Genomic DNA, 14434 nt, shown 5'->3' with positions numbered 1-14434 from the left:
GGGAATTGTTTTAGGTCATTTCAAATAAAGAAAGTAAAGGCTAGGACTAGAGTAGGGTGTCCCCGTTGACCCACAACCCTATGACAGTACTGCTGCAAAGCACTGAGGGGCCGTCACATGTTGCAATAGCAGACAAAGGCAAGCTTTAGGATTTGTGCTGTGCCCCCAAACTGCTGGCAGAGGCAAAAGTCTCCAAGTGCCGTGATCCACAAGCAGGATCCCTCAGTGGTTTTGGGGTACTGGAGTCAGTACGGCTTCAGTTTGTAAGCTCTCAAACGAGCCTGTACCCATTCTCCCGGCAGCTCTCCTTACCCCAACCAAACCCATTTGGGTTCCCTTCCTTGGTTTTGTTAAGATAGGGTCCCTTCGCCTCTTGAGTCAATTGCAGGATCTTCTGGTAATCATCAAACCCTCTCACTTACCATGAAGTTACCTTGGTGCATCTCAAGAACAGGGGGGAGGAGGGGCATGCTACTGAGCTTCCCTTACTACCATACCAGAATGCTCCAGTCTACACCATGCTATGGAGAGGGGTCAGTACCTATATACAAACCAAAACTGCTGTGAATTTAAATGCTTGTTTTTAACAGGTTTACAGTGCAAGTAACAAATATAAATCAGGTGGCTGAAGACACTTCGTTAAAACATTACACTAGGGGCACATTTACAGCAGCCATTAACTCTCAAAATACGTAGAAATAACAATAGTATGCAGCAAACATGTGATGATGCTGCTTAATAGAGCTAGCTCAAAGATCCCAGGAGGATTTGTTTTGTGTGGGGGATGGCAGGTAGTGGGTGGAAATGGCCATAGGAATTAGCATGCACAGGGGCAGTACATGAATCGATAAATAGCCAGTCTCACCTAATCGTCCTCCTAGCTGCACTTCAATTATATAGTTTCTGCGTATAGATGGCACTTAAGCACCACATATTAGCCAAAACTAAAAAAACAGGTTAGGATGTGCTTCCCCAGATGCGGTCACAAGACTACAAACTGTTCAACACTTCCACCAAAAGCCCCCCCCTCAACTTCCACCCTGCTTGGGTAGAGAGAGCACAGCACACACTGCTAGAATTGGGTTTTTATGCATTAATCTCCTCACCCCCATACTAATCTAAAGACATGTCATAAGCTCACAAAGAAATGACTCGTGCATAAGATGGGTTGGTTCAGTGATGACCCCAATGGCTAAAGCAGGTCAGTTTGATGCCCATATCATCTAAGTCATCATGGACAGTTGACAGAAAAGGTTGTCCTTTCGGCATGGGCAACTATTAAGAACATGGCTATAAACTGCTCTGAAAAGAAAATACGAGCCTCTTTTGTTCCAACTCAAAGGCTAATAGAGTGAACGCATTGAACATAACTGAAAACAAATTAAATGCAACTTCCATAGATGGAGGCTCCTGGGATGCAATGTGCGGTCGTTTCACCATGCTACGTGACAACGTAAACGTGACAATGCCTTTTGACGGTCTTCATAGTCCTGTTGGGTTCATTGGATTTAAGTGGTACAGATTCAAGTATGTACTGAGCAGAAACACTAAATGCAAATAATGGCTGCCAATTTATAGCACTCTTTACTCTCTCTACACAGGACAAGGTGCCGGCCATGAGCTACGTCAGTATGGTGGCCATATTTGGCTTTGTGGCCTTCTTCGAGATTGGGCCTGGCCCCATACCTTGGTTCATTGTGGCAGAGCTGTTCAGCCAAGGCCCACGACCGGCAGCCATGGCAGTTGCTGGATTCTCAAACTGGACGGCTAACTTCATCATCGGGATGTGCTTTCAGTATGTGGCGGTAAGTGTTGGTGGATGGTTGGTGTGTCCAGGTATGGCAAGTGGTAGCAGAAATGATTTGCAAGTGAGTGAAACGGCAAGATGGCACTGGAGAGGGTCGTGTGATGGGGTCCATAGGCTGCGCAGTGGTTCTGGAAGCAAGCCATGCTTGCTAAGCATGTACAACAGAAGCAGAGATTGGGAGCAGAAAAAGAGTAGGGAATTGGTTTCTCAGGTACTAAATTCACAATTGGTAAAGTTGGTTCATAGATTTCTACTAGCACCATACTGACTGACCCCCATGGCACAACCCTCGAAAGTGGCACCACCAAGAAGTCAGACGGACAAGAATTTAGAGTGGCTACAAAGAAGGGAGAGGGCTGTCTGGGAACATGCGTGCACTTCAAGGAAGAACAAGTTACTTAACCCTGGTAACTTTCTTTCGAATGGATGTTCCTCCCACGTATTCCTCATCTTTGATATATTAAATTCTGCTGACAGCTTGCTTCGGAATTTTTTTTCATAGTCAGTCGTGCAGTGGCGAATCTTGGTCCTAGACGGTCTCTGTAGCGTCTTTTGTGACGTTGACGCCGATATATATTGACACGCATGCGTTACCTCAGTTCATACTTTTTTCCCCCCCATCTTAAGTAGCAGGCTGTGTTACAGAAGGAGATGGTCTTGACATTGTGAGAAAGGAAGGTGTAAGACATGGAAATTCTAGGCAAGAGGGGATGGATGGGCGGGTAATGAGGAATGCGTAGGAGGAACGTAATTTGTTCTTCGAATGGATTGTTTCCTCCAACGTATTCTTAATCTTTGATAGACTCCCAAAGCAGTTTGAGTTTGGCGGAGGGTGCTAAGAATGTACTTTGTCAATGTTGTGAATGACAGCTTTGCCAAATTTGGCTTCCTCACCTGAAAAGAATCTACACAGTAGAATTTACCAAATGTATCCACGGACTTCCATGTTGCCGCTCTGCAAATGTCCCTTATTTGTACACCTCTTTCAAGAGCCGATGAAGCAGCAATTCCTCTAGTAGAATGCGCTCTTAGATCTTGAGGTGAATCCTTGCCAGCGAATGAGTAACTCAGTTATGTACATAACAATCCATCTAGAGATGTTGGTTTTGTGACAGCTAATCCTAACCTGTGACCAGCATAACCAACAAAAAGCTGATCATCTTGATGAATATTTGCAGTCCTTGTGATACAGAAACTTTGAACCCTCTTTGGGTCTAAACGAAGTCTCTCTTCCTACTTAGATGGATGGGGAGAATAAAAAGATGTTAGTGCAATATGTTGTGCCAAATGAAATTCTGACAACCTTAGGCAAGAAAGAGGACTTAACCCTTAAAACTACCTTATCCTTGCAGGTGGTCGTGAAAGGTGGGTTGGAAGATAGAGCCTGTAGCTCACTTACCCTACGAGCAGATGTGATAGCCACTAAAAAGGCAGGTTTTATGGTGAGCATCCTTAGAGGGCACGAATGTAAAAGCTCAAAGGGAGCTCCCAGAAGACCTCTTAGCACAAGGTTTAGATCCCATGATCACACGATGAAGGGAGAGGCCGGGAACACATTTGTAAAGCCTTTCCGAAATTGTGTCACAATCGGTACTTTGAAATATGATCCCTCATCCGGAGATCTTTTGAAAATTGAAAGGGCTGCTAAATAGCCATTCACTGTGGCTACTTGCAACCCAGAATGGGTCAAGTGAAGTAGGAAAGATAAAACCTGGGGAAGTTGACATGACAAAGGATTTAGTCTCTTCCCTGCACCAGCTGCAAAATCTATTCCAACGGCAGCGGTATAGGGATTTAGTTGCTGGCCTTCTCGCCAAATGCAACACTTTGAATATGTCTTCCGGAAGGTCCCAATCCTTATATCTCACCCTTTTAGATACCTGGCGTGAAGGTTGAGCGCCCTGATCTTTGGGTGAATAATGTGACCTCCCTCTTGCGAGAGCAGGTCCTCTCTTTGGGGAAGACTAAATGGAGGGTAGATGGCAATTTCCAGAAGGTCCGGGAACCATGTCCTCCTGGCCCAATCTGGAGCAATGAGGATTCATGGTTTTCCAGAACTTCCTCAACCTTCGTATTACGTGAGGAATGATGGGGACTGGCAGAAATGCGTACAGTAGTGGAAATTCCCAGTCCACTACGAATACGTCCCCTATAGCTTGTCTTTGGGGAAATTCCCTGGAGCTGAACAGCTTGCACTTCCAGTTGACACCGGTCGCAAACAGATCCACTTGAGGTGTTCCCCAAAGGGTGAAGATCTCTTGAAGGACTTCCTGAACTAGTTCCCACTTGTGGGAGATTGTGCTCTGCCTGCTCAGAGCTTCCACCACTGTGTTCTTTTCTCCAACTACATGAACTGCCAGAAGAGTTATTCCTTCTCTTAGTGCCCGGAATCAGAGCTGCATTGCCTCTCTGCACAGGGGCAGTGATCCTACTCCCCTTCTATTGTTGAGGTAATAAATGGCCACTGTGTTGGCCGACATTATAAGGACACTTTTCCCCCTGTATCGAAGGCAGGAAGGTCATAAGTGCTAGTCTGATTGCCCTCAGCTCCAAAAGGATGATATGGAGTCTGGACTCCGACTGAGACCAGTGTCCGCTTATTGAAAGCTCTCTCATGTGCGCTCCCCATCCCGATAGGGAGTCATCCGTCACAACTGTCGTCTCCGGCCATGGTTGCCAAAATATGTTCTCGTCACATTTTTCCAGCTGGCCCACCACACATGATCCTGGGCGACCCTTGTCGGGACCTGGAGAAGGTCTGTCATTTTGCCGGAGAATTGAGACCACTGGGATCTGAGAGCCCACTGAAGGGATCTCATTCTCAGATGGGCTTCTGGCACCATACAAATGCAGGATGCCATGAGGCCGAGCACTCTGGGGCTCATGAGGCTGGGCACTCACATTTTTGGACCATCTGCAAAAGATGTTGAGCCCTTAACTCTGGTGGCAAAACGTTTCCTGAGGTTGAATCCAGGACTGCGCCAATAAATTGAAACTTCTGAGAGGGTGTCAAATGGGACTTCTTGAAGTTCAGGGAGAAGCCCAGCTCCTGAAGGAGGTAAAGGGTGTTCTTGAGATGACCCGGACACTGTTCCAGAGAAACAGCTCTGATCAGCAAGTCATCCAGGTAGGGGTAGATGTGAATACCCCCCCCTCAGACATGCTGCCACCACTGCCATAAGCTTGGTGAAAACCCTTGGGGCAGAGGTGAGCAGAATGGCAGAAATCGAAACTGATAATGAGAACCGCCAACCTCGGGTATTTTCTGTGCTTCTGATGTATCAGCACATGAAAGTAAGCATCCTGAAGGTCCAATGACACCAACCAATCCTTGAGTCGAAGGGCCTGAAGGATTTGCGAAAGCGTTACCATCTTGAATTTGTCCTTCCTGAGGAACTTGTTCAAGCATCTCAAGTCCAAGATGAGTTACATTCCTCTGTCCTTTGGGATTAGAAAGTGAGGAGGGTACCAACCTTGGTTCCTCGCTGCTACAGGTACTAATTCTATCGCACCTTTAAAATCTCCTGTTGGAGGAGTGGATCTGTAACCAGGGCTGATTTTGTTGTGGGGAGGAAGAGGGGGGGGGGGGTTGGTAATCAGTATCCGTCAGTATCTGTCTGCTACTGCTTGTAACACCCATGCATCCGAAGTTATGCGTTGCCAACTCTGGACATGTTAAGACAGTCTGCGGTTGAAGGAATCATTTTGCTGCTCCACCTTCAGCTGAGGGTAACACTGCAGGTGCTGAACGGGGAGTCCTTCCTCTACTACCTCTTCCACGATAGGGTCTTTGACCTCTTTGTGGAACCTGACCTCTTCCTCTAAATATGAAGGAATAGAAATAAATAGAGCAACCTCTCCATCCTTGACCTGTGGATTGAGGTGGTCTTATTGCCGCCCCTAACGATTCTGCTGCAGCTCTAGAAGCTTGCAGTTTTTCTAGACTATCAGCCTTCTCCCCAAAAAGAGAAGTACCGTCAAACAGCATGTCTAGCAGGCGTGCCTGAAGATCAGCCGAAAAGAACAAGTTACTTTCTTACCTGGTAACGTTCTTTCGATGGGATGTTCCTCCGACGTATTCCACATCTATGACAGTAATCCCCACAGATGTGCTGCTTCAGAAAAATTTTCGGCGTCTGCGTCCTGCGTCGATACGCTGTCCCTCGAGGGCCTCCGTCGAACACCGACGTCACCGGATGTTATATGTAGGACGCATGACGCTCGTAGCCTCAGTTGTAGTTTTTTCCCCAGAACGTGTGGCACCAATCTTCTGCCAGTATGACTACATAAAGCCTCGCGAAAACGTAAGCTGCAATCGCCTAAGAAATTCTGTAGAGGGGCAGGCTGGGAGGGTGCGATGTGGAATACGTCGGAGGAACATCCCATCGAAAGAACATTACCAGGTAAGAAAGTAACTTGGTCTTCGAGGGGATTGTGTCCTCCGACGTATTCCACATCTATGACAGACTCCCAAAGCAGTACCAATGTATGGAGGTGGGAAAATAATTTAAAATATTAGAATGCCCAATCAAATTGCAGAATAGAGGACCGCCTTACCAAAGGCCAAATCTTGCCCATGGATAGAATCCAGGGAGTAGTGTTTTACAAAAGTATGGACAGAGTCCCATGTCGCTGCTTCACAAATATTAAATGGGAACACCCCTCTGCAGAGCAGTAGAGGCAGCCACACCCCTAGTAGAATGCGCCGTAAGCCTACCAGAGGGTCCTTACCCGCCAAGCGGTAAAATTCAGAGATCATCTAAATGATCCATCTGGACAAGGTCTGCTTGGTAACCGCTTGACCTAAACGCCTTCCAGCCTATCCTACAAATAGCTAATCGTCCACTCTGACCCAGGAAATCTGTGTGAGATGGAAGCTCAAAGCTCTCCTCAAATCCAATCTATCGAGCCTCTCTTCTTCCTTACCAGGATGCGGAGGAGGATAGAATGCCGGAAGAACAACCTTCAGGCTCAAATGAAATTCCGACACAACCTTCAGAAGAAAAGAAGGACGAACCCTAAGGACAACCCTGTCCTTATAGAACACGATGAAAGGTGGCTTGGCGGAGAGTGCCTGCAACTCACTCACTCTGCGAGCGGAAGTAACCGCAACTAAAAATACAGTCTGAAAGGACAACCGTCTCAATGGACAAGAATGTAAGGGCTCAAACGGAGCTCCCGTTAGGAACTTTAGAACTAAGTTCAAATCCCATCCCGGCACCTGGAAAGGCGACGGTGGAAACACATTAGTTAGCCCTTTTAGAAACTGAGAAATCAAAGGAATCTTAAAATAAGAACACTCCTCAGACAAGCGCTTAAATATGGACAGCGCCACCAGTTAACCCTTAATGGTAACCACTTGCAGGCCCTTGTGGGCTAATGAAAGCAAAAAAGAGAACCACAGGAATTGAACTCTGAAAATGATCCACATTCTGTACCCTGCACCTGAGAGACGACCTCTGGATGGAGAACCCGAACCCCCTCCCGTGAGAGCAGATCGTCTTGGTAGGGAAGACGGACTGGAGGGCAGATGGACATGTCGAGAAGGTCCGGGTACCACGCTCTCCTGGCCCATGCCGGAGCAATGAGGATAATTCGGGAAACAAACCCCCGTAACCTCCGCAACACTTGTGGAATGACGGTGACTGGAGGAAACGCGTACAGCAGTGGGAAGGACCACTCCACTACAAACATGTCCCCTAAGGTTCCTCTTGGAGGACATTCCTGCGAGCAGAATCTTTCACACTTCCGGTTGACACTGGTGGCGAAGAGATCCACTTGTGGGGTCCCCCAAAGGGCAAAGATCTCCAAAAGAACTTCCTGAGCCAGCTCCCACTTGTGAGAGACCGTGCTCTGCCTGCTCAGAGCGTTCGCTGCCGTGTTTTCGTCTCCAGCCAGATGAATTGCTGAGATCGAAATTTCCTGCTGGATGGCCCAGAACCAGAGCTGAATCGCCTCTCTGCACAGTGGGAAAGACCCTGCCCCCCTTTTTGTTGAGGTAGTGCATGTCCACTGTATTGTCCGTCATAATCAGGACACTCTTCCCCCGCACAGACGGCAGAAAAGCCTTCAGGGCTAACCTGACGGCCCTCAGCTCCAACAGATTGAGATGGAGTCTGGACTCCGACGGAGACCAACGGCCGCCGACTGTCAACTCGTTGGCATGAGCTCCCCATCCCGTGAGGTATGCGTCCGTCAGGATAGTTACCTCCGGCCAGGGTAGCCAAAATGGAGCCCCCTTCATCAGATTGCCTTCAATGGACCACCACAGAAGATCCTGGGCGACTGAGGGCGGCACCTGAACAGGACCCGACATCCTGCCAGAGGACTGCGACCATTGCATCTTGAGAGCCCACTGCAGGGATCTCATTCGCAGCCTCTGCCACCAGTAGAATGCAGGATGCCATGAGGCTGAGCAACCTCGATAACTCGAGTGCCGGGAGACTCTGGGCATGTTGAAACCTGTCCATCTGTAGAATGTGATGAGCCCTCACCTGGGGAGGCAAACACTCCCCCAGGGATGTGTCGAGCACTGCTCCGATATATTGGAGCCATTGGGGAGGTGTCAAATGAGACGACTTTAAGTTGGGGGAGAAGCCCAGCTTCTGAAGGGAGTGGCAGGTGACCGACAGATGATCCAGGGCTTCAACCAATCGTCCAGGTAGGGATAGACGTGAATCCCCCCTTTCCCGAGATACGCTGCCACCACCACCATTAGCTTTGTGAAGACCCTCGGGCGGAGGTCAATCCGAATGGCAGGACCCGAAACTGAAAATGCGAGTCGCCAACCGCGAACCTCAGGTACTTCTTGTGCTTGGGATGGATTGGCACATGAAAGTAAGCATCCTTGAGGTCGAGAGACACCAACCAGTCCTGAAGTTGAAGGGCCTGGAGGACTTGAGAGAGCGTAACCATCTTGAACTTGTCCTTCCTGAGAAGCTTGTTCAAACCAAGCAAGTCCATGATGGGTCTCAATCCCCTCTCTTTTTTCGGGATAAAAAAATATGGGGAATACCATCCCTTGTTCCTCTCCGCTACAGGCACCAGTTCTATGGCGCCTTTCTCCAGAAAGGATTTGATTTCCTGCGCAAGGAGCGGATCCGGACTCAAAGAGCTTCCCCGGTAGATTGTCGTGAGGCCTCTGCCGGAAAGGAAGACAGTAGCTGTGGACTATGATCTCCAGAACCCACACATCTGAAGTAATGGCACACCATTCTACAAGATGCTGCGCCAGCCTTCCCCCAACCGGCGAACCATGGGACATGGCCTCATGACTGAGCGGAAGCGGCTACGGCAGTGCCCAAGTGCAAAGAGGCAACTGCCCGAGCGGCTTTGGCACCTAAAGTACCTTGCCTTCCACCTAGGGTACTCCTACGTTGGCCCCTTTGACTGGCAGCTCCCCTCGATCTACCAAAGGAAGAGTAGTATCGAAAGGAACCTCCCCTCCATTGTTGTCCCCTAGTACGAAAAGGCAGAGGTTGATGCACTGCAGCACTCAACGACTTTGATGCAGCCTTGGTGGTCTGCAACCTCTCAAGGCTCTAGTCAGCCTTGCTGCCAAAAAGATGGTCACCATCAAAGGGCATGTTGAGAAGCCGGGACTGTACATCAGGACCAAACCCCGATTTACGCAACCACGCAAACCTGCGCATCACGGTGCTTGCCGCCATGGACCAGCTGACACAGTCTGCCACGAGGGCAAGAAAACCATCCCGTTCCTCCCCTTCGGGAATATGTTCAGCCGCCAAAGATACACAATTCCACAGAGTGTGAGTGAATCTTGCCAAGGCTCAAATGGAGTTGGCTGCCTTTAAAGCCATACCCCCAGATGAAAATACTTTCTTTGCCCAACTGTCAAAGCGCTTGTCGTCCCTATCCGGAGGGATGGTAGGGTATGCAGCTCTCCGGCGTGGGGTGCGTAGACAAGTAGCTGGGGTTGCCACTGGCTGGACGGTATTTTTTCAGTAGCGACATATTCACTCCCGGGAGACTCTCTGGAACAGTCCAAGCCGCCGCCACCCTTCTCTGTAAAGCCATGGGTGGACCCTGGTCCAATATATCTGTCAGGTCATCCTACAGAAAATCCACAGGTGGAGCAGACCACCCCAAGTACTCCGTCACCCTCGACATGAGACGCTTGTACGAAGACTCAGCGTGCGTACCAGGCTCCGGCCTGCCAAACTCAACCTTCGGGGAGGTGTCCAGACCACTGGCGTCAACAGGGATTGACGCAGGTCTTCCATCTGGCTATGACCAGACAACAGGTCATCAGGAACCTCAGGAGGTACACGCCCCTCCTCATCTGACCCTTCTTCCACCTCTGAGATGTAATCCAAAGGCTGGAATAACTCCCTGGATGAAGGTACAGAAAAAGGCTCAAACACAGGCCTCACTGACTTACTCAGGGCCTTCCTCGGAGGTTCCATAGCCCTCCGTGGCACCTCCGGTAAAGCCTCTTCAAAAGGCGTTGAGGGCGTCGATGGAATCAGCGTCGACGTGGAGCGAGGCGCTGACGACTGATAACGGCTTCGAGGCCGGAGCCCTTAGCGTGTCCGATGGCTTCCTCAGAGCCGGAGCCTCGACAGAGTCCCTCGACGACATGGCGCTGATGCCTTCTTAGAGGGCCCCTCGGGCTCCAACGGTCTCAAGGGCTTCGAGGACCGGGACCTGACACGATTACGGCGATCAACTTTGTCCGATCGGGACCTCGACGGCTCCCGATGATCGCGCCGACCGTCCGAGCCCGAAGGCGTGCGAGCGGTGGCCATAGCGCATTCCTTGCTGGCTTCTCTCGAAGGCACAGATGGAACGGTGTCCTGCAATTTAAAAATCGCCATCATCTCCTTGCGAAATGCGTCCCATTCCACCAGTGATCAAAGCTTGTTGGGACAAGCCACCCGCTGTCTGACGGAGTCCTCGGACAAGGAAGGCGACCTGTGACGGCGCTTCTGAGAGTGCCTAGAAGAGGCAGAGGAATGGCGGGATCCACTCCGAGAACGAGACCCCCTGGACTTATGCCGACGTGGAGAGTCGCCCCTCGAATAGTCGGTCGAATGTCCAGCGGATTTCGACTTCCGGGGCTTGTAAACCCTACCAACAGACAAATACTTCTTCCGCTCCCGCAAGGCCTTTGACGTCAAGGACTGGCATTCATCTTAGTCATCAGGTGCGTGGCTCTCGCCGAGGCACCAAAGGCAGAAGTCGAGCGGGTCCATCAGGGAAATCTTGGAACCGCAGTCCCAACACTTCTTGATGCCCGACCGCGGGGTAGAAGAAGACGAAGACATTATTCACAATACCAAGTTAGAAGAACCGATTCAACAGGAGAAGAACAAGGCGTGCTGAGATTCCGAAGCGAACACATTCGCGGAAAAAACGGAACCGAGGCTACGGGCGTTGTGCGTCCTACATATAACATCCTGTGACGTCGGCGCTCGACGGAGGCCCTTGAAGGACAGTATATCGACGTCATCTACGCGGACTCAATCCCCTCGAATCCAGATTTTCTTAACCAAGACAGACGTCTACTGTGCTGGTAGCCATGGCTCTACTGGTCGAGTCCACTGTACCTAAACTAGATTGAAGCGATTGCCAGTACATTGACAGTACAGGTAGAAATGGCCATGCACAAGGTCCAGTGCAGATTGCCCTTTTGATCCTAATACCAACATTTGTTAGCGTCCTGAAGACTGGGTTGATAACACACTGACATCAGGAATTTACCAAAAAATGATTAAAGTGTAGACGCATCATGATATATAGGAATGAATTCATGATTATCTAAAGCACTTGTGTTACTAACATCACACACTTTATAAAAAATTGTTGGCAGATTGAGTTAATTTACCAAGGCTGACATGATCATTTATATGCAGTTTCTCTGCATTCTTTAGCGTCTTCACAGAAACGCTGATGAGCTTAAAATGTTCCTACAAGTGGCTTTAACTGGATTATTTTTCATTATGTACATGTTTTTATATTGTTGTATACTTATTAAAATATGTTTTTGATACTTGAATTAATGTGGACATACATAAATTGAAGTAGCTGCCTCATGGCTGTTGTGTTGGGAAGGTGGGTAACTAGGGGTGAAAGTGCTTCTACTGGAATACGTGGGAGGACACAATCCATTCAAATGAGCAGTTCTGGGGGCAGGATGTCTATGGCCATGTAGAGCCATTAAGGGCGACTGCCCCCAAGGGTGTTCCAGCACATCAGCAGGGCTTTTAGGGACCAGGCTGCAGGTAGGGCTGCTCTCACCACATTAAATGTAGGAACCAAGTATGGCAGGGTGTGGAGGCACCTTGGAGAGAAATATTGTCCGAGGCAATACAGACAACAGCGCCCAGTTCCAAAGTAGGCCGCCAAAATTGTACATCAAGCACATGCTATATATATATATATATATATATATATAAAGCGAGGTGCAACCGGTATGAGTACTAGAGCAGAACCAAGTACTGTAAAAAGAGGGATATCATATGTAAGAGAATTTTAGATTATTCACTTCCACAAAGGGCTTTTTAGGCATGAAATTGGAAGGATTTGCATATTTGGACAAAGCTTGCAGCATTATAGAGAAATTGGGGTCTGGCCACGCCCCATGTGCTGCCCCCCTCCTGATCTCTTGCATTTAGCATTGAGGTTAGCTTTGTCACAAGGACATTTGAATAACTTACTTGGCAGAAAGGTCGATCTGACTAATGCATTTATTAACACTCAGTTGGGCACTGATCGCACTTTGGTAGTCCCCGAAAAGAGTTTCGCCAACCCCTATAAGAAAAACATTCTTCCGATAGTGGCCACAACTCTGTCAGGAGAGGCAAAGTACATTTGCTTCCACATATAATTTCCCTGTGGCCATTATGCCTCAGGTGGTGTCCACTGAGAGGGAGGCAAGACGCCAACTCAGGGCTAACCAGTCACCTCTTATCACCATTATAGACAGACACACAGTGAGGTGTACGGATACGGTCGACGAAGGCGGAACTTCTGTCGCTGCCTTGGCAAACCGTCACCTCGAGCCGCTCGTCAAGAGCCATGTAGCTCCCACAGAAAGCTCTTGTGAGTAAGTCTTGAGTATGCCCCTCTGGTTCCAATCAAAAACTTCACAGTAGACTTGCCGAAGGGAAGTCTGCAAACCTAGTTTGAACCACCCATAAATCGATGAAGCCTGGCCTGGTAAGCATTTCCCCTGACCCGTTGGAAGACTGGCGACAGCTTAATCTGATCTGTACCTTCAAGGGAAACACACTGGAACAAGAAATCATATAAGTGCTCCCTGCTTAGCTCACAGTCCTGTGAATTTCGGACATAAGATTTTTTTCCTCCATTCAAATTCTCTCAGATGGCATGTTCTGTAAGGGATATAATGTTAGATTTGGGTTCTACAACCCCCATCTGAGAGCATGCTTGATCCGATGCAGGGAAGCACTTGTTGAAATGACCAAATAAGTTTTTCTAGATATCAAAGTTAAGCAATGTCATCTACGCGACTCATGGTTCGAGGCACTGGTCTCGTATTTGGATATCAGAGGACCTTAACGCAAGGTGCTCGATAACCAGAAATAATTATAGGTCATACCCCTATCCTGGCATGTTACAGAAGGGAGAAACTTGTACAACTTTGTCCAGTCAGTCTTGTCATACTGTGTTCAGCTGCATGAATCATACTCCCTCCCCTTTACACATCGGTAACCCCTCAGACCGACTGTTCCTCCACTTATTTAAATTTGTCATCTTGGAATATCGCTGGGCTGAGAGTCAAATCGTTGGATGGGAAATGGCTCTTCTATTACACAATGACATTTGTTTGCAAGAAACATGGTCAACTGAGGATCTTCCACTAAAAGGTTATATAGGCTTTATAAACCTCGCAAAAAAGTTTCAAGGGGCACCCAAGCGGTGGTCCAATAATCTGGGCTTGTGCTTACTTACCTTTCAAACTAGCCAGGCTGCCAACTGATTCAGACCAGGTTATTGCAATTGAGCTTGGTGGATCAGCTGATTCTCAGTTTTTTGAACGTGACTCTGGATACCATCCAAAGCCTGTATTTGTTTGTTAGGTGCTTAAAGGCTGGATGTTCCTGTGCTGAATGGACCACAAGATGCATATATTGTATGTGGATCTTTGAAATATTTGGGCAAGATTCTTAGACTATTTGTATCACATCTGTTTTAAAATGCTATTACTATTTAATGCATGCATGTCCATAAGTAGTGTGCACCTACAGCAATATAAGTAGTGGCCACATATGATCTGATGAATGTTTGACCAACTAATTAATGTGGACTCTAGGGAGAGCATTAAAAAAATGGGCGATTTGAATGCCAAATTGAACTTAACTCAAGGAATATGTGAAGAATGAGCTCCTAGAAGGACCCTGCAGGATTCCAAGAACTTAATTACTTAACCAAATAACATATGCCAGGGGATGTATGCTACATAGCTTTATGAAAGCTCATGATTTGGTTGAACTCAATGGGAGGTGCCCGACAACAGGCCCCCAAGAGCCAAGTTCATCAGAGGAACCTCTCCCTCCATCAGATTTTAGATTGCTACCTGTTACCTCCCCCTCCCTCCGAGTAGTTAAATTCTCAATGAATTGTGTGGTTAGTAATACTTCC

The 14434-nt window shown here is 48.3% G+C and overlaps 1 protein-coding gene across 1 annotated transcript in view; it reads left to right on the top strand.

Annotated features, from left to right (window-relative positions):
* SLC2A4 (solute carrier family 2 member 4) overlaps nt 1–14434 on the top strand; it is a 386485-nt gene that overhangs the window by 355248 nt on the left and 16803 nt on the right. Inside the window, exon 10 of the mRNA XM_069645770.1 lies at nt 1602–1805. Coding sequence (XP_069501871.1) covers nt 1602–1805 — 204 coding nt within the window. The remainder of the gene's footprint in view (nt 1–1601; nt 1806–14434) is intronic.

This window comes from Ambystoma mexicanum, chromosome 1p (assembly GCF_040938575.1).
Source record: "Ambystoma mexicanum isolate Mex_15411 chromosome 1p, UKY_AmexF1_1, whole genome shotgun sequence".
In the NCBI taxonomy this organism is placed as follows: domain Eukaryota; kingdom Metazoa; phylum Chordata; class Amphibia; order Caudata; family Ambystomatidae; genus Ambystoma; species Ambystoma mexicanum.
This window is presented reverse-complemented; position numbering and strand designations above follow the sequence as displayed.